The 27,058-nt window shown below is 45.3% G+C and overlaps 1 protein-coding gene across 3 annotated transcripts in view; it reads right to left on the bottom strand.

Annotated features, from left to right (window-relative positions):
* Nucleotides 1-109: 109 nt before the first annotated feature.
* LOC106577970 (zinc finger protein 219) overlaps nucleotides 110-27,058 on the bottom strand; it is a 46,938-nt gene continuing 19,989 nt past the window's right edge. Inside the window, exons 1-7 of one of the 3 annotated variants that reach the window (XM_014156468.3) lie at nucleotides 24,017-24,245; nucleotides 13,577-13,640; nucleotides 11,660-13,174; nucleotides 10,632-11,463; nucleotides 10,048-10,194; nucleotides 5,974-6,859; nucleotides 110-5,827 (exon numbers count right to left, since the gene is read on the bottom strand). In XM_014156468.3, coding sequence (XP_014011943.3) covers nucleotides 5,446-5,827; nucleotides 5,974-6,859; nucleotides 10,048-10,194; nucleotides 10,632-11,463; nucleotides 11,660-13,171 — 3,759 coding nt within the window. In that variant the 5' untranslated portion in view covers nucleotides 13,172-13,174; nucleotides 13,577-13,640; nucleotides 24,017-24,245 and the 3' untranslated portion in view covers nucleotides 110-5,445. Of the gene's footprint in view, nucleotides 5,828-5,973; nucleotides 6,860-10,047; nucleotides 10,195-10,631; nucleotides 11,464-11,659; nucleotides 13,175-13,576; nucleotides 13,641-24,016; nucleotides 24,246-27,058 lie in introns of those variants that run through there. The other 2 variants (XM_082965235.1, XM_045701451.2) reach the window with 2 other exon arrangements.

Here is a 27,058-nt window from a genome sequence, read left to right as displayed (position 1 = left end):
TCTTTACCTCTGTCCCCCTGCAATCCTTCTCGGGTACTGACCTTGAAATAAAAACACTGTAAGAGAGCATTAGAGAGTGACACAGGACTCACAAAAAGAAGTTGTCAAACCTTGTTTTTCTTTGCGTTTATTCATCTCTAATGTTTTTTTTTTTTTTTTTAAATCTGTCCACAAACTCATATTATTAGTTACTACTATGTTAGGTACATTTTTCCCTCACTGCAATGGCAGTCATCTACACAAGAGCCCAAACCCAGCACTTCCCTCCACCTCTCCAACAGACAGTGGTATTGGACCAAATGGCACCCTATAGTGCACTGCTTTGGACCAGAGCCCTATGGCAATGGTCAAAAGCAGGGCATTTAATAGGGAATATGGTGCCATTTGGGACACAACCCATCGCTATAAGATGCCCTCACACACCACCATCGTTTTTTTCTTCGAACAAACCAACTACGAAATTAAGGGTCAACAATATACACTATTGTGGACGGACAGTTTATTAGGTACACCACCACATTCACGAAAATGGATCGCTCCTACAGACAGTGAGTCACGTGCCTATGGCTTGTTGTATAAAGCAGGCAGACAGGCACCAAGGCATTTAGTTACTGTTCGATTGAACGTTAGAATGGGCAAAACGAGTGACCTAAGCAACTTTGAACATGGTATGATCGTCTGTGCCAGATCCAGTATCTCAGAAACGGCTGCCGTCCAGGGCTTCTCGAGCATGACGGTGTGCAGGGTTTACTGAGAATGGTGCTACAGATAAAAAACATCTAGCCAGCGGCAGTCCTGTGGGTGAAAACAGCTCGTTGATGAGAGGTTGAAGGAAAATGGCAAGAATCATGCAAACTAACAGGTGGGCCAAAAACAGACAAATAACGACGCACTACAACAGTGGTGTGCAGAACAGCATCTCAGAATGCACAACTCGTTGATCCTTGTCACAGATGGGCTACTGCAGCAGACGACCACACCGGGTTCCACTCCTATCAGCTAAAAACAAGAAGAAGCGGCTCCAGTGATCACGCGATCACCAACTCTGGACAATTGAGGAGTGGAAAAACATTGCCTGGAACATGACAGTGAGTTGTACTTGAGTGGCCTGCGCAGTCCCCAGACCTCAACCCAATAGAGCATATTTGGGATGAGAAGGAACAGGCTGTACCGCCGTCCAATCTGCAGCAACTGCGTGATGCCATCGTGTCAGCATGGACCAATCTCCTGTGGAATGTTTCCGACACCTTGTAGAATGACACAAGAATTTAGGCTGTTCTTGAGGAAAAGGGGGTGCTAGATAGGTGTGCCTAATAAACTGTCCGGTGAGTGTAGCTAGGCACCAATTAAAAGATTTCAAGCATGTTTCAGGGAGATTTTTCAGTGCAAAAAGCAATTGAGGAAATATTTAAGATTGCCTGTTGCCTGTCTGGGACATTCATATTATCACATTATATATAGTGCTCCAAATTGGCGCAGTGGTCTAAGACACTGCATCTCAGTGCTAGAGGCGTCACTACAGACCTTGGTTTGATTCCAGGCTGTATTACAACTGGCCGTGATTGGGAGTACCATAGGGCGGCGCACAATTGGCCCAGCGTCGCTGGGGTAGGCCGTCATTGTAAATAAGAATTTGTTCTTAACTGACTTGCCTGGTTAAAGCATTTAAATAAAAATATGATATATTCTGTGGGCAATTTAAGAGTACGATGTAGATTATATTCATTGGATCGAACATGTTTGTCAGTTTGAGGGCAAGTCAGTTACCTTTAGGTCACTTCTCCTATTGTTGGCAGGGCACTTGTCCTATCTGCCAATGGGAGGGAGGAGTGGGCGGGACTAGCACTTGGGTTTACGCTCTCTTTTTAAAAACACAACATCTCTAGTGCTATAATGTTCTGTACAACATTAAACAACACATGTTTTTCTTTTTTTCTTTCTTTCTTCTCCATAATAATGCCAAAGCAATAATAATAATAATTATAAGAAGACTCCATCTCATCATGTTACTCCATCTCATCAGGCATCAAATGTCAAACAAACGTACGGACATCACACAAACTGACAATACGAATCTAAGAATAAAAGGCCTCAATACCAGATAGTACACATCATCACCTTCTAATGGTGCCACAGAGAGAGAGAGTGACAGGTTACAGAAGAGAGGAAGAAGAGAGAGTGACAGGTTGTGAAAGAGTGGAAGAAAAGAAAGAGGTCACGGAAGGGAGGTAGAGAAGAGAGAGTGACAGGTTACAGAGGCGAGGACGAAAAGAAAGAGAGGTTACGGAAGGGAGGTAGAGAAGAGAGAGAGAGAGTAACAGGTTACGGAAGAGAGGAAGAAAAGAGAGAGAGACATGCACACAGACATGAAAGGATAAAGGGATTGAAAGGGGGGAGGGAGTGGACAGAACAAAATTGGAAGGTCACAAAGAGGATGAGAGAGAGAGAGAAAGAGAGAGAGAGAGATGTGGGCTAAGTGCTTTTGGTGAGCTTACAAAATACCAAATCCAGGAAGTGCTTGACACAGAAGGCACGGTGGCTTTGACACTACAGTCTACATCCAAATGGGCACTCTATTCCCTAAATAGTACACTACTTTCGACCAGGGTGCATAGCACTAGTTTTGACCGGGGCTCAATGGTCCTGGTCAAAAGTAACGGACTATATAGGGAATAGGGTGCTGTTATGGATGTAGCCTGTCTTTAAGGAAACACCACTTAGGGAACTTCTAAACTCATATAAGGCGCTCTAATGAGGATAGAAGTAAAACACATAATGCACATAAACCAAAAGTAAGGCTGCGGTTCCAATCCCAGGCTCTCGCCGTCAACCAATGGGCAAAGAGGGCGAGAAGGCAGGACTTATCCAATCAAATAGTTTAGTGATGTTTACAATCATAAGTAGGGATTTAAAAAAAATGTATTCCCAGATATTTGCATGTTCACTGTGTGCAGAACTGTGTGTGGTATGATGCTCTAAGACAATACCATGGCTATGGTATGTGATACTAGGTATAGGTTCATATTTTTATATCAAATTATATTTTGTGATGTAAACTTGAATCTCATACAAGCACTTAATAATAACATGAGAATAAAGTTTTGATTGGATTATTGATTGATTGATTGATTGATTGATTGATTGATTGATTGATTGATTGATTGATCGGGGCGAGGGGATGGAAACGGCAGCTTTTTACTCCAACAGAATGTGACTCATCATATTTTCATAAGATATAGGTTTGGTCTATAGATAAAGTCAAAATAAAAATGACTACTTTGGGAAATTATAAACCTTGCACAGTGCTCTTTATAGACAGCAGGGTTGGGGTCAATTCCATTTAAATTCCAGTCAATTCAGGAAGTACACTGAAATTCCAATTCTCTTCAATGGGGAAAATTTGGAATTGGAATTGGGTTGACTTTCTGAATTGACTGGAATTGAAATGGAATTGACCCCAACCCTGATAGACAGACATTCCAACTAGTGTTTTCCTCACAACAACAAGCCTTATATTTATTATTATTACCTATATTCATAACCTTCTCTGTAAGCTTCTCTTCTTGAAATGAAAATAAACAAAGGGATTTTGTTCTTATTTTTTTTCTTATCTTCTTGTCTTTACAAAAGCTACACACACATTCTACCGGAATGTATCTATTGATTTGTTAGTTTTTTTTAATGCTTACTCTTTTCTATTGTTCTTCTTCTTCTCTTAAAAAGAAATGAATCTAGTCATCTAAAAGACGGCGTACCCCAAGAGTACAACAGTTTCCTTTCTCAGCTTCAGTCCCCTGCTCTGTGAGGGAACTTACTCTTTTCTCTCCTCCATTTTTCCTCCCCCTTGTTTTTTTTTTCTTTTTCTGGTAAAAAGAATGAAATGAAAGTGTGACACGGTCGTGGAGCCTTGGTCACCTGACCAGACGTGTCAGCTGACTGTGTTCGGGATGCACCGTCCATCTGTCTGTCTGTCGGTCCCGTGTCCCCCAAAACAGTCTTCTGTTTGTTCAGTGGTCAGTTGGTCACCACGACAATGTAAGAAATAACCGTTATCCCATGTCAGACACTGAACACGCTGGCATTTCTGCTGTAAACACTGACCTCTGACCTTTCACCTACATTTTCACTTCTTGACCTTTCACCTTGACCTCTGTTGATTCATATGTATATCTATTGTTTCATCATCATCAACTAAGTGCTTTATCTTTTTCTTTTCACAGAAGCCACAGAGAGATGCTATCGGTCTCTTGTAACGAGAGACAGATCCACACCACTTTGTATACCACTACAGCTTTCTATTCACAATACCCTAGAACCATTTTTTAAACATATATACTTTAGCTTTATACTGTATACTCAGATATCATTGTTCTATAAGAGCCCAGAAACACTGGTCTATACTGTAGATCTCCCTTGACGACATAGCATACATAGACAGGCACTAAACTGAGGGGAAAACAGGAAATGACAAACTGCTCCTCTGTTCCCATGGTGACCTCGGAACAGCCATCCGACCAATGAGAGGCAGTGACAACAGGGTCCAGGATCATCTTGTCCTTGATCATTGTCATGTCAATAGTTGTCTGTTAAAAAGTTGCTCCTGTTGTGTTTTTTGTTGTTGTTGCAGACAGCTGGATAGCTTAGCTTGAGTTGACGGCTTGAATGGTTCCGGTTGAACCGCGGTTCCAGAAATCGGTGCTCTTGAACAGAACATAATATGACCTTGAAAGTGTCAAGAAGTCGTATCTTATTTAAACGGCAGTTGTGATGAAGTTTGGCTTATTTTGACACTTTTTCTGCTGAAGATTTCCTCCATTCACAGCGGTGGGTTGTATAACTAATCAACAATGTTACACTTATAAGTATTATTATTCTCAAAACATGAAGTATAAGGTCTGCTAAAATCCTTTTTGTGTTCTCTGGAATAGTAGAATGTCACAGTTTCATTTTGCTCACATACTAATATTAAGAATCACAGCAGCAAGAGGACAATCTCGATCAAATCATCACAATTAGCCCTCTTGGTAGGAGATGGAATGGAAAACAGGAAATGTTGAAATATAGAAGAGAAGGCCTCAAAAGTCCTACACTGTACTGTGTGTTTGTACAAGGGGGGTTGTGGTTGGTTGAGAAAATTGAGAGGACTGCACTGAACTCCCGGGATGTAAATATTAAAAGAAGAGAGATAAAAATGGAGGATGTTTAAAAGGGGTTCCTAAGGAGGTGTGTGAGCTGTTGTTTACATGACCCTCTCCATGGACATGGTTCTCAGTCCGTGGCCTTGAAAGTCAAGGGTCAGGGGTCGTGACCTTGACAATGACCTTGAACTATGTAAAAGAGGTGATATGAACTTGACCTCCAACCTATGACCCCCAAACAACTTCCTTCCTGTCTAGTTGAACCGCTTTTTCCCTTCTCTCTGCAGGATGACATTGTTGTTGTTGTTTAGTCCCCCATCACTCCTTCCTCCCCTCTGGTTAGACGGTCAGAGCCGAGGGTAGGTGACATGGTGAGAGACATCCTCATCCCATGCTCTCTAGGAGAATCCCCAGGACTACTGCTCTCCCCTTCCAAATCCTCCTCTTCTTCTTCCTCCCCTTCCTCTTCTTCCTCCTCTTCCTCATCCTTCCTACTACTGGCGAGGCCACTCTGTGTGTTCCTGATTGTGGTGGAGGCCCGGTTAGAAGCCTGGGGGTGGTGGTGGTCGTAGCTACCCTCGAGGTCCCCTTCCTCTGGTGTGAGGCCGTTCTCCACCCCCCTCTCCCTCTCCATCCTGGATGAGGCCCACTCCTCCAGGGGGGCCCGGTCTTCGGCCTCGCTCAGATACCTAGGATAGGACAGGATCAACTTTAGGAAGTGTTACCCATGTCATACACGTCATAAGCAGAAGAGTCTACTTGCGGACTGTGTTTTTTCCTATGCACTGATTATAAGTTGCTCTGGATAAGAGTGTCTACTAAAAGCATCTCTTACCTCCACAGGGCCAGGGGGTTGGGGTTGGGGTCGACCCGGGGTTGGGGAGGCCTCTGGGGCCTGTGGTCACCCAGGGCGCTGGGGATGGAGGCCCTCCTCTTACGCCTGGACTTGCTGGTGTGGTTGACTTGGAGGTGCATGGCCATGAGCTCGGCTGAGGAGGTGCGGAAGGGACAGAACAGGCACTGGTTGAGGGTATCCCCTGCTCCTCCACCTCCTCCTGGTACTCCATCCTCCTCCAGACCTCCGAGCCCAGGGGAGGGGCGGCGGGAGAGGTCCAGGGGCTGGGACAACAACCCTCCCTCCTGGGAACCCCGAGGAGCTGACCCCCCTCCCTTCCGCTCCCTCCCAATAGCTGGCACCATACGGCTGGTGGTGAGCGGTTTGCGGCGGGACACTTTGGGCGCCTTTGGTGGGGTTGGGGTGGGGGTGGAGGTTGGTGACTCCCCTGTCCACCCTCCCTCCATCCCTCCCTGGTACAAAGCCCCCATCACCCCGGACAGATACCGGTACTGGCTCTCCAGATCTGCCTCTCTCAGTCCCGCCATGGCCTTCGCGTGTTCCCTGTCTCTCTGCTCGGGGAGGCCCAGGATCCAGGGCTGGTGCTGATTGTGCCTGGAGGAAGGCGTCTCCGCCGGGCCTCTGGTGGCCGAGCTGTGGTTGAGGCTCTGGGGCCGGCGCTGCTTGGTCATCCCCTCCCTCCCCTCCCCCTGTGGAGCTCCCCCTCTGCCCAGGGAGGCGGTGGTGAGGCCTGGGGAGGAGGCAGTGGATGAAGAGGCTCCCATGGTGTTCCTCTGTTCTCTGTGGTGCCTCTGGAGGTGGTACTTTAGAGAGCCTGACTGGGTGCCAGCGTAGTCACAGTGGGGACATTTATACGGTCTCTCCCCTGAAAGAGATACATAAACAAGTTGTGGTTATCAGGGCAATGGTACAATGGAGGAATGTCAGTAGATGGATAGTAACCTTTGTATAATTATAATTCTGCTCAAAAACCCACATTTAGAGAAGACCACTGAACTAAAGATGGAGCAGCCCATCTGGCATTTGCCCAAACTTCACTATGGACAGTCTGTTTCTTTCCACAGAGAAAAGAAAAACAACAATTCTGCGGACCTTGAGGCCCGGATCTCTGCTGTAGGGCACTATTTTTGGCTGCTGTTAAGGTGACAGTAGTGTCAAATGTATGTTAGTTTGCAATTTCGTCACGTAAAAACTGATACACTGGCATTTTCCAGCCCTAACGCCAGGTTTGACAATTTACCTGTCTTATGTCAGCACTCTTGCTCTCAGATGAGAGGAAATATTTTAGGCGTGTCCTTAAACACATGATCCAAAGTGCTAATTTCAGGTAGGGTTGGTAGAGATATTTTAAGCCCAACCAAAAGCTGTTGGTTATGTCATGAATTTCGACAGCGGAAAAGCAGCCTATCCAGCTTTTGACTTGGAAAAACATGTATTTATCATTTAACTTTACTTAACTAGGCAAGTCAGTTAATAAGAACAAAATCTTACTTACAATGACTGCCTAGGAACAGTGGGATAACTGCCTTGTTCAGGGGCAGAACGGCAGATTTTTTACTTGTCAGCTCAGGGATTTGATCTAGCAACCTTTCAGTTACAGGCCCAACACTTTAAACACTAGCTTACCTTCATCCCCCTTGGAACACTCCACAGAGCGGGACTTTATGGAAAAGTGGACAGAAAAAAGCCATCGCTTAAAGACAAAAATAAGCAAATATGTTTGGTGTTTGCCAAAAGGCATGTGGGAGACTCCCAAACATATGGAAGAGGTACTCTGGTCAGATGAGAATAAAATTGAGAATTTTTGTCAATCAAGGAAAACGCAATGTCTGGCGCAAACCCAACACCTCTCATCACCCCGAAAATACCATCCCCACAGTGAAGCATGGTGGTGGCAGCATCATGCTGTGGGGATGGTTTTCATTGACAGGGACTAGGAAACTGGTCAGAATTGAAGGAACGATGGATGACGCTAAATACAGGGAAATTCTTGAGGGAAACCTGTTTCAGTCTTCCAGAGATTTGAGACTGGGACGGAGGTTCACCTTCCAGCATGACAATGACCTGAAGCATACTACTAAAGCAACACTCGAGTGGTTTAAGGGGAAACATTTAAACGTCTTGGAATGGCCTAGTCAAAGCCCAGATCTCAATCTGGGCTTTGGGGTGGCAAGTAGCCTAGTGGTTAGTGTTGGACTAATAAACCGAAAGGTTGCAAGATTGAATCCTCGAGCTGACAAGGTATACATCTTTCGTTCTGCCCCTGAACAAGGCAGTTAACCCACTGTTCCTAGACCGTCATTGAAACTAAGAATTTGTTCTTAACTTACTTGCCTAGTTAAATAAAGAAAGAATAAATAAAAAAAATCCAATTGAGATTCTGTGGTATGACTTAAAGATTGCTGTACACCAGCAAAACCCATCCAACTTGAAGGAGCTGGAGCAGTTTTGCCTTGAAGTATGGGCAGAAATACCAGTGGCTAGATGTGCCAGGTTTATAGAGACTTACCCCAAGAGACTTGCAGCTGTAATTGCTGCAATAGGTGGCTCTACAAAGTTTTGACTTTGGGGGGGTGAACAGTTATGCACGCTCAAGTTTTTAGTTTTTTTGTATTATTTCTTGTGTTTCACAATAAAAAATATTTGACATCTTCAAAGTGGTAGGCATGTTGTGTAAATCAAATTATATATCGAATATATATATATATCCACATTGAAGCCATGCAAATACTTAGAACAATGTGGACTGCAAACAGATTCAAAATAACATATTTACCAAAGACGGGATAGGTCTACATGTTGCAATTTTGTCTGTAAGCTTTTTAACTAACTATAATGGACTAACATTGGAATCACAGTTGATTCCAAGTTAATATGTAAAAGACTGTAAATACACAACTTGAAGCAACCACATATTCAGCCATGGAACACTTTCTGATTGGCAAGGCTTCGACACACCCACAACTTGTTTTCTCATGAAAAACCCAACCCTTTCGCGGCAACACCAGCATCTGCGCCGTTAATTGTCCTTGTGAAAATAGAAAAAACATTTCTTACACACCCCCGAACCTATAGCGCTACCGCCCAGCGCTTCGATTGACCATTGCATTAGGTTCATTAAAATAGAGCCAATAGAGTACATGAGAGGAAACTATATGGTTATTAAAGTATTAAATGAGCTTGTTGTAACACATTTCAAACAACAGATGGCAGTACTCCATCACAATCTAGAACCCTGACTGGCTTCAATTGTACTTAACTAGGCAAGTCAGTTATGAACAAATTCTTATTTTCAATGACGGCCTACCCCAGCGACGCTGGGCCAACTGTGCGCCGCCTTATCGGACTTCCGATCATGGCCAGATGTGATGCAGCCTGGATTCAACCCATGGACTGCAGTGACACCTCTTACACTGAGATGCAGTGCCTTAAACCGCTGCGCCACTCAGGAGTCCCTACTAGAGTGACAAGGAGGATGTTCCATGTAATACCCCATCAGACTCAAACGGAAGTGTTGAAAGTAAATACTGCTAGTGTCAATTTACTGAAGTATAATTATTGACCAAATGAATATGAACAGACAGAGCAGAGGATTGTGTCTAAGAATCAGCAACTTTAATAGTAGGAATTTAATGAATGTTGTATTGCTGTTAATTAGATGTTAAGTCCCCAATATAGGGTTAGGGTTAGTTAAAGTTAGTTGAAGTTTAGTGTGCTAGAGTAGATTGTATTGTTGGTATTATTTATCTGAAATCCAAATGGATGTCTAGCCCCTTACCTCCTAGCCACTTTGAGATGTCATTGAACAGGTGGAAGCGATATGGCGACATTTCCACACAGCCAATCAGAAAGTGAGATGAAGTTATTACCGTAACGCTTATACTATATCTTATCCAATCATCTCAGATCTACAGGAGTGCCTAGGCCCTAGGTTGGATAGATACGCATAAGCGTCCTAGGCCCTAGAGTGTAGGGTTTAGGGACTAGGGGTTGATTTGAGATCCAGCCATTGTTAGGTGAGTTGGTGGGGGGGGGGGCTAGTGGCAGGCTCACCTGTGTGAACTCTCAGATGCACTTTAAGGTGATGGGAAGAGCGGAAAGCTTTACTGCAATAGGGGCAGTCTTTCACCCCCGTGCCTCGCACACGTTCCCTAGAGCTCACCGAAGAGCCTGACGAAGAGCCAGACAGACCATTCTCTCCTGGAGAGAGAGAGAGGGAGGGAGAGGATGGGGGGAGGGCGGGGAAGGGAGAGAGTGAGAGGACAGGACAGAGAAAGAGAGAGAGAGAGAGAGAGAGAGAGAGAGAGAGCGAGAGAAAGAAAGAGGGGGAGAGCAAGAGAAGAAGGGAGGGGGAAAGAGAGAGTGAGAGAGGGAAGAATGGAGGATAGAGTGGGAGAGAGAGAGGGAGAAAAAGGGAGGGAGAGGAAGGGAGGGAGAATAAGAAAGACGGATCAGAGATTTGACAATGGAAGAAATTTAGCGAGTGATATTGATAGCTAATTGAGTTGCTAGCATCTACACTCACCCACTCTTTCTACAAGCTTTTTATTTGTGTCCTGTTTTTCTGTAATGAAAATGTAAAACAAACGGAAGACATATTGGAGACGTTTTGTTGGGGTGAAGTCATGTCAACGTACCTTGGAACTGTGACATCACTGAGTGGAACCCTCCGACGACTGCTTGTTGATGCTGATGCTGAGATCCACTTTGAAGTTTGGACTCCTGTCTTCTTTCAGTACTACTTCCTCTCCCTCCTCCTCGTCCTTCCGCACCCCGGCTCCCCCCTCCATCCTCCTCTCCTCCCCCGGCGTGGCGTGGAGGGTGACCGTGGCTCTTCTGGGGCCGCTGGACGTGGACGCGGGCGTGCGCCACCACCTGCTGCAGGCTCCGGAACAGCTTCCCACAGTCGGGGCACTCCCATGGGGCTCCGGAGGACGGCGGCTCCTCCCGGGGATCCAGACCTCCAAGGTAGGCCCTGACCTGCTCAGATTCCCCAACCACGGTGCTCCTGGATGGGGCTCGGTGCTGCTGCTGCTGCTGGGCCTGTTGAGCTGCTACCAGGCTACGAGCTACAAACTGCCACATGGCTATCTGGTCTCCTCCATCTGTTGTCTCTCTACCTCCTCCTCCTCTTCCTCCTCCCCCGTTACCATTCCCCATCTCTGCAACCTGAGCCACTGCCTGGAGTCGTTCCATGCAGCTGGCGCCGCCGTCGCTAGGCAACCCCAGGTAGCCTAAGATGGCAGATTTACTAGAGACTCCGGCGCCGTCCCGGTCGCCCCTTCCTCGTCCGCCTCTCCCCCCTCCACCACCACCTCCGCCCCCACCACGAGCCAGCAGGAGGCTGGAGTAGAGAGCGTTGAGGCCCTGGTTGGTGACTGAGCCTTTGGGCCCTCCTTGTTCAGCCCCGGCGCCAGGGGCCACCTGCCCCACCAGACCGGCCTTCAGGCCCAGCTTGTTGAGGTGCACCTGTAACAAAGTTTAAAAGTCACAACACATCTTCAATAGTTTGGCTATTACAGAATATGCTGACACACACACACACACACACACACACACACACACACACACACACACACACACACACACACACACACACACACACACACACACACACACACACACACACACACACACGCACACACACACACACTAGGTCACACACCTTCATGTGGTTCTTGAGGAACCAGGGCTCCTTGAAGCCACGGCCGCAGACCTGACACTTATGGTCCAGAGAGTCCTTGTGCTTCCTCATGTGGCCCTTCAGGAACCAGGACTGGGTAAAGCGCTGGCCGCATGTCTCACAGCAGAAGGCAGGCAGAGGGGATGCCCCTGGGCCCGGGGCTGTGGTTGGGGTGATAGTGGGGGTGGGCAGGGGGGCGTCTGGAATGGGGGTGGCGATGATGGTAGTGGTGGTTACAATAGGGGGGTGTCTGGGGGTGTAGGGGGGCAGGGTGGGGAGGTCCACAGGTGGGGAGAGGGACAGGGAGGACAGGGAGGGGTGGCAGTCCTGGAGGTGTGCGGACAGGCGCTCTTCCTGGCTGGCAGAGAAGGGACACAGGGTGCACTTGTATGGGTTGTGGAGGATCCGGACGTGGCGAGACAGCTCCGAGGCGGTGCGGAATTTACCTTTGCAGGCGTGGCAGCGGAACGCGGGCGCTGCTGCTGTGACGGCGGTAGCTTTATCCAAGATGGTGGGACCCACACCACCCAGGCCGCAGGAGGAGTAGGGGGAGGTGAGGGAGACAGAGAGGGGCACCTCCTCGGTCAGCAGAGGGGTCAGCTGTGTGCTGTCGTCCATCAGGAACTGCTGGAGGGTCTGGTGATCCATCTGCAGAGCCTCCTCTAGGGCTTCCCTGTCCCTGTCCTCCCCTCTAAGGCCCTGGGTGAGAGATCCAGACAGCGGGGGGCTCTGGAGCTGGCTGTAGTGGTTCTGCCCGACATCCTTGTGGTTCTGGTGGGTCTTGAGATGTGGCTTGGACCCCGTCCCAATGATGCTACCGGACGCGGTACCGGTCCGGTACAGAGCCGAGGTGCGGCGGTCCCTGTCTAGACTGTGAGCGCGGGCGTGGAGCGACAGGATACTCTGAAAGCGGAACTTCTTCCCACACACCAAGCAGGGGAACTTGAGCCCGGCCACACCCCCAGAAACACCCACCATCCCAGGAATTGATCCTGACAGACTCCCCCCGTCCTTATGGAAGAGCTGGAGGTCCAGCTCATCACTACAGGTGGCACCCTGCTGCCCGGAGGACAGAGCCAGCTCCAGGGCCCCGAACCCTGAGAGAGGGGCTGACGATGTCGGAGTGGCCGGAGGAGAGCTCTCCAGAGAGGGGCTACACACCTCCCGAAGACCCCCCGGGAAGAGAGCAATGGCTGGGGTGGGGGACAGAGGGACTGACAGCCTCTCTTCATCCTCCTCTTCCTCATTGTGGTGATTGAGGGGGAAGGGGGAGAGGGGGGAGTAGGGGGTGGTGTCCGGGGTGTCGGAGGTCGGGGTGTGGGACAGGGCTGTGGGACTGAGGGGGACAGGCAGGTCCAGGAGGCTGTGTAAAGGGGAGAGTTGGGAGCAAGAGTGAAGGGAGGCCAGAGGACTGTGGTCCAGAGATGGTAGTGTAGGGGGTGACTGGGGCGGCTCATAGGACAGAGCCAACACACACTCAGGAGGAGAATCCATTCTCTGTGAGAGAGAGAGAGAGAGAGAAAGAGAGAGAGAGAGAGAGAGAGAGACAGAGAGAGAGAGAGAGAGAGAGAGAGAGAGAGAGAGAGAGTCAGGTGATGTCATTAGAGATCAACAAGGTAAGGACTTTATTTGTATTATTTGACATCAGAGTGGCAGTCCTTAACATACTCCATATCTGGATATTGAATTACATGATGCAAGGCAATGACGAACACTTTGTTCTCATACCGCTTCATTGCTGGAGAGTATGGAGAGCGAATGAATGACATTTTATTTTCGTGTTAAATCGCTAGTTGGCAAGCCATCCTTTTTGGGATTAATTTACACATAAACCAACTTTACAATAATTCACAGTGATGATTCAGTGATAATTCTTCCGGTGTTCTGTACAGAACTCACCAGTAGTATGTGTGATGATATGCCATGCTTCAGATTCTTGGCAGAGGGAGCCTCCTTTAGTGCTCTGAGAAACACACACAGTCAATATGTTATCACATATGTTTAAAAAATATGTTAAAACACACATATTTTAACATTATAAATCCTCCTGCTGCATATTCCATTACATCGAAAAAAATAACATATTGTTCATCCATGTGGTATGTGTGTGTGTGTGTGTGTGTGTGTGTGTGTGCGTGTACATGCATCAGTCTGTCTGTCTCTCTTTTCTACAGGTGTGTGCTTAAATGTGTAACAGGTGGTCACCTGTTTGATGTTAACTTAACCATATGTTTGATGTCTGTGTGTATGAAGGGTGTGTGTGTGTGTGTGTGTGTGTGTGTGTGTGTGTGTGTGTGTGTGTGTGTGTGTGTGTGTGTGTGTGTGTGTGTGTGTGTGTGTGGCGTGTTTTCATTTCACAGCGTGTGTGTTGTGTGTGTGAGCTAAGCGCACCACAGGACACGGACTGTCCCAAACAGGATGGGCGCGAGATGTTTTGACTTCCCCACACACCCTTCCTCTGTACTCATACAGTAGCAGCTTAACCTTTAAAAGTCTAAGCCTACCTTAACTAACATATGGAATTGTTTTAGGATGGTCATACCAATGATCATTTAGCAATTTCATTTAGAATTTTAGGACCCCTGTAAGTATTAAAAAATATATTTAAATTTTAAACATTATTTGATAAAATATTGAATTTGGCATTTACTACTATAGAAATGCACTGATAGCATAAATGGCAAAACAGACAGTCAAAAAATAAATCCTAAGGAATAAGGTTTTGAAGTGTATTTCCTATATCTAGGAGATAAAATAAAGCTCAGGAAATATTTTAGCTTTTTTGGACACATATTCAAACCCTTTTTTCAGTGGGTGGGTGCAAAACGACATCCATACTTCCATTTATTTATTTTTTTACCGGTACCGGTTACATTCAGACGAGTCCCGTGACACTTGTGGGGGTCGTATAGAGAACACCATTGTGTTAGTGAGAGTCTCTTTCCATAGAGTGATCGTAAAACATTTAAATGTGTTAACCCTCGCAAGACTGCTGGCCCAGACGGCATCCCTAGCCACGTCCTCAGAGCATGCGCAGACCAGCTGGCTGGTGTGTTTACGGACATATTCAATCAATCCCTATCCCAGTCTGCTGTCCCCACATGCTTCAAGAGGGCCACCATTGTTCCTGTACCCAAGAAAGCTAAGGTAACTGAACTAAATGACTACCGCCCTGTAGCTCTCACTTCTGTCATCATGAAGTGCTTTGAGAGACTAGTCAAGGATCATATCACCTCCCCCCCACCTGTTACCCTAGACCCACTTCAATTTGCATACCACCCCAATAGGTACACAGACGATGCAATCACCATCACACTGCACACTGCCCTAACCCATCTGGACAAGAGGAATACCTATGTAAGAATGCTGTTCATTGACTACAGCTCAGCATTCAACAACATAGTACCCTCCAAACTCATCATTAAGCTCGAGATCCTGGGACTCGACCCCGCCCTGTGCAACTGGGTCCTGGACATTCTGACGGGCCGCCCCCAGGTGGTGAGGGTAGGAAACAACATCTCCACTCCGCTGATCCTCAACACTGGGGCCCCATAAGGGTGGGTTCTCAGCCCCCTCCTGTACTCCCTGTTCACCCATGACTGCGTGGCCATGCACGCCTCCAGCTCAATCATCAAGTTTTCAGATGACACAACAGTGGTAGGCTTGATTACCAACAACGACGAGACAGCCTACAGGGAGGAGGTGAGGTCCCTCGGAGTGTGGTGTCAGGAAAATAACCTCTCACTTAATGTCAGCAAAACAAAAGAGATGATCGTGGACTTCAGGAAACAGCAAAGGGAGCCCCCCCTATCCACATCGACGGGACAGCAGTGAAGAAGGTGGAAAGTTTTAAGTTCCTTAGTTTACTTATCACCGACAAACTGAAATGGTCACGCATACAGACAGTGTGGTGAAGAAGGCGCAACAGTACCTCTTCAACGTCAGGAATCTGAAAAAATGTGGCTTGTCACCGAAAACCCTCACTAACTTTTACAGGTGCACAATTGAGAGCATCCTGTCGGGCTGTATCACCGCCTGGTACGGCAACTGCACCGCCCACAACCGCAAGGCTCTCCAGAGGGTAGTGAGGTCTGCACAACACATCACCGGGGGCAAACTACCTGCCCTCCAGGACACCTACAGCACCCGATGTCACAGGAAGGCAAAAAAGATAATCAAGGACAATAACCACCTGAGCCACTGCCTGTTCACCCCGCTTCCATCCAGAAGGCGAGGTCAGTACAGGTGCATCAAAGCTGGGACAGAGAGATTGAAAAACAGCTTCTATCTCAAGGCCATCAGACTGTTAAACAGCCACCACTAGCACAGAGAGGCACAGAGAGGCTACTGCCTACCTACAGACTTGATATCATTGGCCACTTTAATACATGGAACACTAGTCACTTTAATAATGCTACTTGAAGAATGTTTACATATCTCGCATTACTCATCTCATATGTATATAATGTATACCGTATCCTTCACTATCTATTCTATACTATCTATTGCATCTTAGCCGCTCTGTCACTGCTCATCCATATATTTTATACTTATATATTCTCATCCCATTCCTTTACTAGATTGTGTGTATTAGGTTTAGTTGTGGGATTTGTTAGATATGACCTGTTAGATACTGCTGCACTGTCGGATCTAGAAGCATAAGCATTTGTCCACCTTCAACCAGAGATGTAGAAGGCCGACAAAGACGGATGCGGTGCATTAAGATGCAGCCCATGCAAAAAAAAATGGCTGTTTTAAAATTTGTATTATGTTACTTAGATTGATGCACAGGTATTATTCAGGAATGAACACACTCACAGACACACACACACACATCTGAGCCTACAGAATCACAACCAACCACACACACAAATCTGAACACATACAACCACACAAACAACACACAACCCACTGCATTTGAATGTTTACAAGAACAGACTCCAATTATCTGTCAGACATGTTTTCACCCGCAACTTTAGTAACAGATCAGAGAAGAAGCACTTGAAACACACGGTCGTATACAAGGTCATCATCATTATGGCTAAACAATCTGTGTGTGAAGGTTTGTGTACGCTCTGTACGTCTGTGTGTTCATATATACTGTGTGAGTGTGTGTGTCAGCGGGCCAGGACCACAAAAAGCCAGTTGACATTTTAGCTCCGCCATAACAAACAGGGATATATCACACCATATCAATCATACTCTCTCTCTTCCTTCTCCCCCTTCTCTTCCCTCTGCTCCCTCTCTTCTCTCTCTCCTTCTTAATCCACCATTGTTGTTCCTTCTTTTCCCCGTCTCTTTCTTTCTCTGTTTCCCTCCCTCATTGTGATTCCATTCTCCTTCCATCCCCCTCTCTTTCTCTCTCATTCTCTCTCTCGCTCCCTCCTCCTTCTATTATTCACTAATTTTCTTTCATTCTCTCGCTCCCTCTGTCTTTCTGTCCTGCGGCGGAGCCAGTTGGCACGGTGCCAGGGAATGCTGATATCAGCTGGTAGATTGGGGCCTGCCAAAATGGCGAGGAGAGAAAGAAGGGAAGAGGTAGACAGTGAAAGAGAGAGATAGAGAGAGAGGAGGGAGTTAGAAGAGAAAGAGAGAGACAGAGAAACATAATGAACCATAACTGAATTAAAAGATCAGATGGTGATTTGATGGTGATGTGATTTGTCCTTTTCAAATATGAAAAAAGAGACAGGTAGATAGTGAACTGGGGTTTTGTTGTAGGTGGCTATTCATAGTGGTGGTGTGGAGATAGATGGCGGACGGTGTGTCTGTGTGTGTGTTCATATGGTCTGATGTGATGGCATTATCATATGAATGTCTGTTGAATTGTTCTCTTGAGGAATGAGGAATGTGTGCTTGATCGGATTGCAGATTATCCCAATGGAATCGTAATAAAGCATACACTAACTGACTGATTTTACAAAGACTTGTGAAAGCTTAAAATTATACTCATGTTTTCCCTAGTATCACACACACGCACACAATACAGTAAAATATTTAAATCACCACTGTGAATGAACTAATTTTATTGTACAGGTTGACAAGTGTTTGGGCCATATACAGTGCATGTATGCAAGTATCAAAGATGTAATGCACTCATATCACTACGACTGTGTAGGTACAGCGTGTTAACAACTCAGTATGTGTATTTGAAAGAATGTACAAATGTAACTATGTATAAAGTACACCTACTCATTCAAATGTTTTTCTTGAACCCTTGAATGAGTAAGTGTGTCCAAACTTTTGACTGGTACTGTATTTGTGGTTGTGAGCTGGACACCACTCAGGCAAGTTCATACATGGCCGTTACGATTCTTCATATGAGGGTGTGGATTCTAATATATTTATAATATTGTCTAGAGGCTCATCATGTTTACTGAAGGCAGCTGAGAATCAGGATTTCTATGGATACATGTTTGATAAAGGGGTTGTATGAGACTTCTGCATCTAGTTTCTTAATGGCCTTTAGGTACAGGTTATAGTCAAAGTATGTCGGTGCACGTGTGTGATCGAGTGTGTGTGTGTGCTGTATTGCATAAAGGCCCATGTGGAAGACTTTTGAGGGCCTGTACTCTTAAGTGGGTACGTTTTTGTACCTGCATTTGTAAGTGTGTGTGTCATTAAAGCTTACGTGTCTTAGAATGAAGAGTTTGTGTGTGTGTGCTGTCAGTACATGAGTGAGGGCCGATGTTTTTAAGGGTGTGTGTGATCGATCCTGTGTTTAAGTGTGTGTTAGTGTGAAATAGTCTCTGTCTGAGGGCGTATGTGTTTAAGTGTGTATGTGTTAGTGAAAGTGTGTGTGTATGTGTGTTCTCTCTGTGTGGTACAGTAACTCAGAGCCTGATGTGTTTTTTTTATCGCAGTGGTCACGCGGAAAAACTTCCCCACAGACGGGATTCATTTCCTGTATTTCACCTTTCCCTGAACCCCCTCTCTTTTTTACTCCCTCCCTCGCTCCCTCTAACTATCTATATCGGACTCTTTTGTTACCCTCCCTCCTTATTTGTGATGGGGGGATATCTGACTTCTCTTACTCAGTCTTATGATTCTTGCCCCTTGGCCTCCTCTAACCACCTCGTCTCACCACCTCATCTTACCACCTCCTCTCACCTCCTCCTCTCACCTCCTCTTCTACTCCTGTTCACCTTCTCCTCTCTTCTCACTCGGTCTTTCCCCTTCCACTGGGTGGTGATCAGTAGGACACAACGTAGAAAAAGTTTTTTCAACAGAAAAAAGCCAACATTTTTGTCTACTGGACATGACCCTGTTCTTGCCTCTTCTCCTTTTCCTCTTTATAGTTGACATCCAGATGAAGGGAAGTATGCAAAGGGACATACGATTATGCAGAAGTAACATGTAGACTGAGTATGAACTGGAAGTGTAATGCTGTAAGCAGATGTTTGTGTGCATTAAAAACCTCAGATTCCTTAGCAGACATTCCATAGATGAGTCTCTCACTCAAGACTTCAAATGTGCAGATCACATCTCTATCAAGACATAACGCTTCATAAAACTATAGCAATTAGGCCAATCTAACCTCAAAAGTGTCCTTGTAACTTTTATCTGTTACAAGTGTTACATCTTCTGTAACATGAATTTGTGTGTCTTAAGGGCTGAATCAACTGGTAGTTTGAGCCCCACTGGCCTGCTAGACCAGACAGATTCCATTACATCATGAATATTGACACTGTCTGGGAGACTGGGTGGTCAAGCAGCAAGCTGTCCTCTAGCTTATAGTAAGTTTATTTGTATTTATTGAACCTTTATTTAACAACAAGTCAGTTAAGAACAAATTCTTATTTACAATGACGGCCTAACCCAGCCAAACCCTAACCAGGACAACTCTGGGCTAATTGTGTGCTGCCCTATGGGACTCCCAATCACGGCTGGTTGTGATACAGCCTGGAATCGAACTAGGGTCTATAGTGACGCCTCTAGCACTGAGATGCAGCGCCTTAAGATGCCTGTGCCACTCGGGAGCCGCTTGTAATTAATGTCCCTTATAACGGTGAACATACACTGACTAATAGATTGGATCCCAAAGGGTACCCTATTCCCTATTACCACATAGGGTGCCATTTGGTACGCAAGCATATATTTCGCTCACCACACTTAGTCATCAGTTATGTGGTGCATAGAGGCTACACGTAAGATTAACTTAATTACAGTGTAATTACTAGTTACTTTCTCTCTCGGATGTGTTATCTCAGACCATATGAAATTCTAACTCTAAGAGGTCTACTTGCACCATTATGGTTTCTTAGTATGCTACAAAAACATTTACAAGGTTTGAGAGCTGAAAATGTTGATGGAATATGCTACTCTAAACTTGGTGAAGGGCTAAGAATTATTGCTTGTAAGTGTTTTAAATGTCACTAAGGAGGCTGAGCAGGTGTTTATCTATCTATCTATCTATCTATCTATCTATCTATCTATCTATCTATCTATCTATCTATCTATCTATCTATCTATCTATCTATCTATCTACCCCACAGACCCTTCATGACCCAATTAAATCAGTCACTTGATTGGGATGCTCCTAGAGAGAGAGAGAGAGAGAGAGAGAGAGAGAGCACCAAGATATTGCACCCCTAAAGTGCTGTTCTGAGGAGATGCACTGCATTAAATACATGCTCTGGAACTCTGACGACTACTAAGTATCTTTTAAACCTCTCGCTTTGGGCTGGATGTGTCAAATGTGTAGTTCATACATGCATAATCTATGAGCAGAATTACTGTCTTCTCTCAATTAGCCAGGAAATCCCTAGTTTGAAAGTGACAGTTTTTCTGGAAGCTGTCCCTCCATTTTTACCCATATGGGCCAGACCTTTAGCAATTCAAGTTCTAGCCAATCAACTTCAGCCCCTTGCCATTTGACTGATTGCTAGCACACACAGCAGAACGAGAGAGCAATAACATGGTGCACATATCTGCACATATCCCAGCTAGCAATGAGGAATCGGCCCTCTTCCGGGGGGCTGGAACTGATTGAATCGGGCCGGAATCGGGTGTCGGGCTCAGCCCGGAATCAAAATGAAGGACTGTCCAGAATCGGCCCAAGTACATCGGGCTGTTTCCGTCTACCGGAATTCAGCCGACTTTGCCGGCATCTTACCAGAATCCCCCCAGAAGCAGCCCGATGCAAATATAAATAAATGTATACAAAATTACCCGATTTAGTAATTTTAAATATTACTATTTTACATTTTATACATACAAATTATACCCATCCACAAAAAAACTATTTTGTGTCAGAGGAAACACCATACACCTGGAGAAGGTGTCAGCGTGCATGCGCCTGGCTCACCACAGGAGTCGCTATAGCGCATGTGACAAGGATATCCCGGCCGGCCAAACCCTCCCCTAACTCGGACGACTCTGGGCCAATTGTTAGTCGCCTCATGGGTCTCCTGGTCGCGGGTCTCGAACCAGCATCTGTAGCAACGCAAGTGTCTTAGACTGCTGCGCCACTCAGGAGGCTCCATCCACAAAGTTTTTAATGCTTATTAATTGACTTGTACAAAGTATCAAAATACTAAAATACTACACAGGACTCTTAAAGAATTTTGTTGAATGTATTTTTTGATCATAGAAGCAATGAGAAAATATGGAAAAATAAATAATTAAATGTTAATTATATAAAGCAGCCCGTGTAATCATCTGCCAGAGAGTAGCCCCAATCGTTCCGAGCCCCAAGTAATATATACATTTGGGCCAGATAACTCACACCGGAATCGGCATGAACTCAATCCCCGGATCCTAGCCATAAGTAATACTGCCAAAGGCGACCCAGACTCGGGCCACATGACGTCGGCAGAGTCTGACTCTCAGCCGAGTGCCCCGACTCTCAGCCGGAATCGGCCCAAATCCACTGTGCTATCTGGGATGTAACGAAGTACGGAATTTTCAGGGACCAATTTTTGCTCGGGAGTTACTTTCATAACTACTGGCTGAAATGTATACAAACGTTCTGCAGAATCTCTTTAATGTAGGCTACAAGACGGTAACAAGTCACCTTCCCAATGAATCCATTCCCCAATATTCTATCTAGATTTATAACAGCATCTAAAGATGACACTCTTTCCCTCAAACTGACACTTCTTGAAAAAGTATAGAAATGTGAAATGATAAAATACATTTTTGGATGCAGAAGCATGTTTATAAATCCATCAACATAGTTTGATTGAGGGGGAAATCAAAAACTACAAGCTGAAAATGTCAAAAAGGACAGGAAGGGAATGGGTTACAGTAGCCTGTTAGTCTACCTTATATCACATTACAATAGTTTCAGTGTGGAATAAAACTATGGTAGGTAGGGTGAAAACGGGACATTTTTCTGTGGCTGTGGGATTTGAAACGGCTGCGACCGGAGTGTCTTGTGCTACTCCGGGCACCGCAGATGACACGTCTGCCTCTTATCTGGAGAGGAATTTCCTCCTCGCCCTGTATGATGATGTGCGTCAATAACGTGCAACCATTTTCAGTCGTTCTTTCCCCCTGCCTTCTCTCTCGCGGCCATCTCAATTAAAAAGCCACAATAATGAAATAAATAACTATCGATAAACAATGCGCGGGTGCACAGCCTACACACGTAATGTCCCCCCCTCCCCCCCAGAAAAACGCGTCCCGTTCGCAGCTGGTCTCCAGACATTAAGCTTGTAAAATATGATCTTAAAATCCTCTAAGTGAACATAGTAACGCGATTGTTTTAAATCTCAAAACCGTTGAGGAGTCACGGTCGTTGTCTATTCTCTGTTTGTCATGTAGCCTATCTATCTCTCCCCCATGCTTCATCCATTTTGTTCCTACATTTTCTATAACAAAAGATTGAAAGGGAGGAGATATAAGACATGAGTGTTGCGACGAGGGATCGGGGGACGAGAAAAGTGCCATCATGGATTTCATCTTGAATTTCGCTGCCAATCTCCCCCCTCCATCACCCTAAAACTAAATCAGACCTTCTCACATTTTGTCTAGCACACGTACGACAGGCTACAGAAAAGAATCCCCTATCTTATATCAACTTGCGTTTTCAGAATGTGATACAATGTTGCACGCAACACACTTGCTACTTTCTTGCGAAATAACTGTAGTCCGAAGAAGGTGAAAGGTAGCCAATAGCTACAGTGAAGCTCGTACTCATGAGAGGTGAGGCGAGAACAAGTTTACCGGTTGTAATGGTATAGCCTACGAATCGTCCTAGTAAATATAGTAGTAGGCTAGTGGGAGGACGATATTTTAAAAAACCGTTTGGTCGAGTTGGATAGGTGTAGCCTAGCCTGCACACATAGAGGCTACCTACATTTTGGTTAAACTGGTCATCTTAAAAATGTGCCGTACGCAATGTGTCTCCAACAAAATAATAAAACTGTCTATGTCTCTGAATGGAATTTACTCGCGTTGCAGCTTTGTAAATCACACTGGAACATGTAGTTAACCAAAAAATATGTCCGCGAAGATCAAAGGTTCTCGAGCGTTAAGACGCGAATCAAATATATGCTGCTTGATCCTGATATGCAATTTATTTTTGTCAAAACTGCCTTTTTATGTTTTAATGTGAACCAAACTCGATGCGCATGCATGGTTGAATGCAATTGCCATTTTAGAGAACGATTTTAATAGGCCTACTTAGAGCAATACATAAAATATAGAACTTAATCAAAGTTGTACAATTTATAGGCTTTAATAGGCTACACAAGTGCGTTCACTTTAGTGGACTTTTAGTGCACTTCAAACATAATAAAGTAATTTACAGTGTAGGCGAATATGTTATCCGGCATTGCAAGTAGGACATTTTAGGCCCCAAGTTATAGCTGAAACTATTCCATCATGATATACCGTAGCTTATAGGGCTATCGCATGCAGACAGTCGGCCACGCGCGCATATACAACGCCGGCCTCATACATGACACAGTAAAGTGGAGGAGTGCTGCAACATACATGCAGCACACACACACACACACCACACAGAGTACAACACGCCAATCACTCTCAACAATCCACCCACTATACTAACGCATGGAAACTGCAAGGTGTAAACAAAATGCTAGATAAAAATGGACGTAATAAGCTTCAATCACAGCAACTAACGTTATAGGATGATTACCCGAATTTGCCCCCCCCCCCCCCAACAACAAAAAAGTCGTCGCCACATATTTGTTGTTCATGAAGACAACAACATTCGCGATAAATACAAACATTTTGGAGAGGTTTTACTATAGTGCTACACAACCGCAGTTCCATACCACCCTATATAAAAGTGCACATGTAAACGTGTGGATAGTATATATTGTAAATTAACTAGATATTTATGATGAAAGTAAGACTCTATGTACTTACGGGAAAGGCGGCGGGCGGATTAATGACACGACACGTCATGATTACGTTTCACTTGAATTAAATACATTACGAGTTGGGGGAAAAAATGGAAATCAGGGTTGTTGTATACAAGCATACGCCGTTTCCCCCCTCCCTTAGCTCACCCTCTTCTCCTCCCTTTCTCCCTCTCTCTCGCATTTTTTCCAAAGATCCATTTATTGTGCAGTAGTGAGTGAGTGAGTGAGAGAATAAGATAAAGAGAGAGAGAGAGAGAGAGAGGGGAGCGATGAGAGAGGGAGGGAGAGTGATGTAGGTTGCAAATGTAATTATAATCTCACAGCACCATTTTAGAACATTGACACGCGGGCGGCTGTCTATCAGCTCGGGCACAGTTCAGTTGCAGCCCAAAATAACGGCACATTATAGCACCACTATCAAGTGGTCTCTATTTCACAGCATATATATAAAAATAGCCTACATAAGTTTGGGGAAATGTGTCTTATCGAAGTGCGTAAATGTTATAAAGTATGTGTTTGACGAGATGTACCCAAATGTTGTTTTGATAACTCACCCCGGAAGCGTGTGGTTTTAGAGTTACACAAGTTGAAGGAAGATTTATATTGTTATCACTGTTTTATAACTGTTTTGGTTTACTCATTGGATAAGTGACTAACAAGTGTCTTTCACTATGATTTGAAACAAAAGTTTCCCACCCAAAAGTATGGTTATTAATCGTTTTCATCATCATTCAAATCGGAAGTTTCACATTAAACTCGGAGTTTCTCTGAATCATGCTTCTATTCTAAGTCACACCGAAGCACAACACGTGGGTAAAAGCAACTTCACCCCACGTGGGCTCGCGCTCCTGGAGGCGCAGGTGCATTGCCTTTAACAGGCCACTCCATCGCAATGCACCTCTCTAAGAGCATACCTGCACTGGGAGGCCGGCAGACAGTGACTTCACCATCTGTCTGAGATGTTTTATTATCATGCCTATCAATAAAAACAGGTACTGGGGTAAGTTCTCTGCTATTATGTATAACAGTGTAATAATACCTCTATTTAAAAGACAGGAGTCAAGATGACGTTCAATGGTGAGGTTGAACTTTATCCCTCATCACCCCCTAAGCCCACGGTCACGCACACACACACACACACACACACACACACACACACACACACACACACACACACACACACACACACACACACACACACACACACACACACACACACACACACACACACACACACACACACACATGCACACACATGCACACACAGGAGTATTTTCATTCGTATTTCATTCACCTGATGTCCCCTTTAGGTCTAGTGGCCTGCTACTGTAAATAGCATCCTGACCATGTCATTTCTCCTGCTCTTATCACACAGCCCTCTTATTTTCCCACAAACCTATAGAATAGAATAGAATATAATAGATTAGAAGATAATGGAATAGGATAGGATATTATTACTTATGTGTTCCAAGAGGGAACTTCAGTATATACTTGAATAAAACCTGCTCTTGATTGTAAAATATGCAGAGTTATTCATTATCTAAAAATAATTTACATTTACATTTTGGTCATTTAGCAGACGCTCTATCGAGAGCAACTTACAGTTGCTTACAGTTACAGTTCAACTAAGGTGTAGGTAAAACAACCAGATATCACAGTCATCGCAATGATCTATAATAGGAATAAGAGTTATACATTTATATACATTTACTAGAGATGGTGCAGCTGTCTATGATAATCTACTATCATCTTGCCGTCTATTGCGTTTCACTGTGGCATATGTGCAGTACACATGTATTTGTTGTATGAATGGACGTGACGGTATTGTGTACAAAAAGTGTGTGTACAGTCACGGCGGCATATGTGTGTCTGTATTGTGTCTGTGTGATTGTGTGTCTTTTGTATAGTCCTACGTGGGTGTGTAGGCATATGTGTACATGTTTGTGTCTGCCACAATGGCATCATCACCCACCCCTGATGCTTTGATTTTGTGTGTGTGTGTGTGTGTGTGTGCGTGTGTGTGTGTGTGTGTGTGTGTGTGTGTGTGTGTGTGTGTGTGTGTGTGGTGTGTGTGTGTGTGTGTGTGTGTGTGTGTGTGTGTGTGTGAGATACTTTGATTGTTTTCTCCGCTGCAGAAGAAACACACCAATTAATATGCAGAGAGTGACTGAGACGAGACAAACAAAAAAATACAGGCGGGGAGGAGAGAGAGAGAAAGAGTGTGAGAGAGAGAATGGATGGAGGGGTGATGAAATGAGAGATGAGGGAAAGAAGGTGGGAGGAGAGAAAGAGAGAGAGATTAAGTTAGATAAGGAATGAGGGGTGGAGGGGAGGTCTCTAGATGGAGAGAATGAAATCGGATAGATGCTGAAGTAAGAAACGAGAACAAAAAAGAGAGAAAGGAGGGAGAGGGATGGAGGATCAATATGTACATATTTAGAGGGGAGGTGGAAGGAAATCAATTGATAGGTGGGGGGAATTGACGTGCAGTAGAGAGGGATGGAGAGAGGGAGGAGTGAGAAAAGGAGAGAGAGAGACGGAACAAGGGATGAGAGAAGGAGTGCAGAGGTGGAGTGATATATGTGGCTGTGGCTGCTATCCTTTTGTTGCAGTGGAAGGGTATTGATACTGTAATACCCCCCCCATCACAATGCTGCCGTGACAACGGGCAGAGTGACGCCCACCGGCATAATGCAGCCAGCCACAATACTGAGGGCACTGAGGCATCACACACTGGCAACATGGGACAGAGAGACAGAAGGAGGGAGAGGAGAAAGAGGGAGAGAGAGAAAGAGGGAGGGAGAGAGGGTGGGAAATGGAGGTGAAGAAAATAAGAATCAGATAGAGAGAGGGAGAAAGGGAGAGATGAGAGGAAAGATGGAGGGAGGGGGAGAAGGAAGGGATTGATGGAGAGAGAGAGATGGCAGAGAGAGAAAGAGAGATGGAGAGATATATGAGAGAGAAGTGGTGATGGAGAGGAGAGAAAGAATGGAGGTATAGTGAGAAGGGAAGATGTCTGATTATTGTCTGGAATTGTGTACCATGA

The sequence above is a fragment of the Salmo salar genome, chromosome 18, assembly GCF_965601325.2.
Source record: "Salmo salar chromosome 18, fSalSal1, whole genome shotgun sequence".
Taxonomy (NCBI): Eukaryota; Metazoa; Chordata; class Actinopteri; order Salmoniformes; family Salmonidae; genus Salmo; species Salmo salar.
Note: the sequence above shows the minus strand (reverse complement) of the source record. Positions and strands in the feature narration are given on the sequence as shown.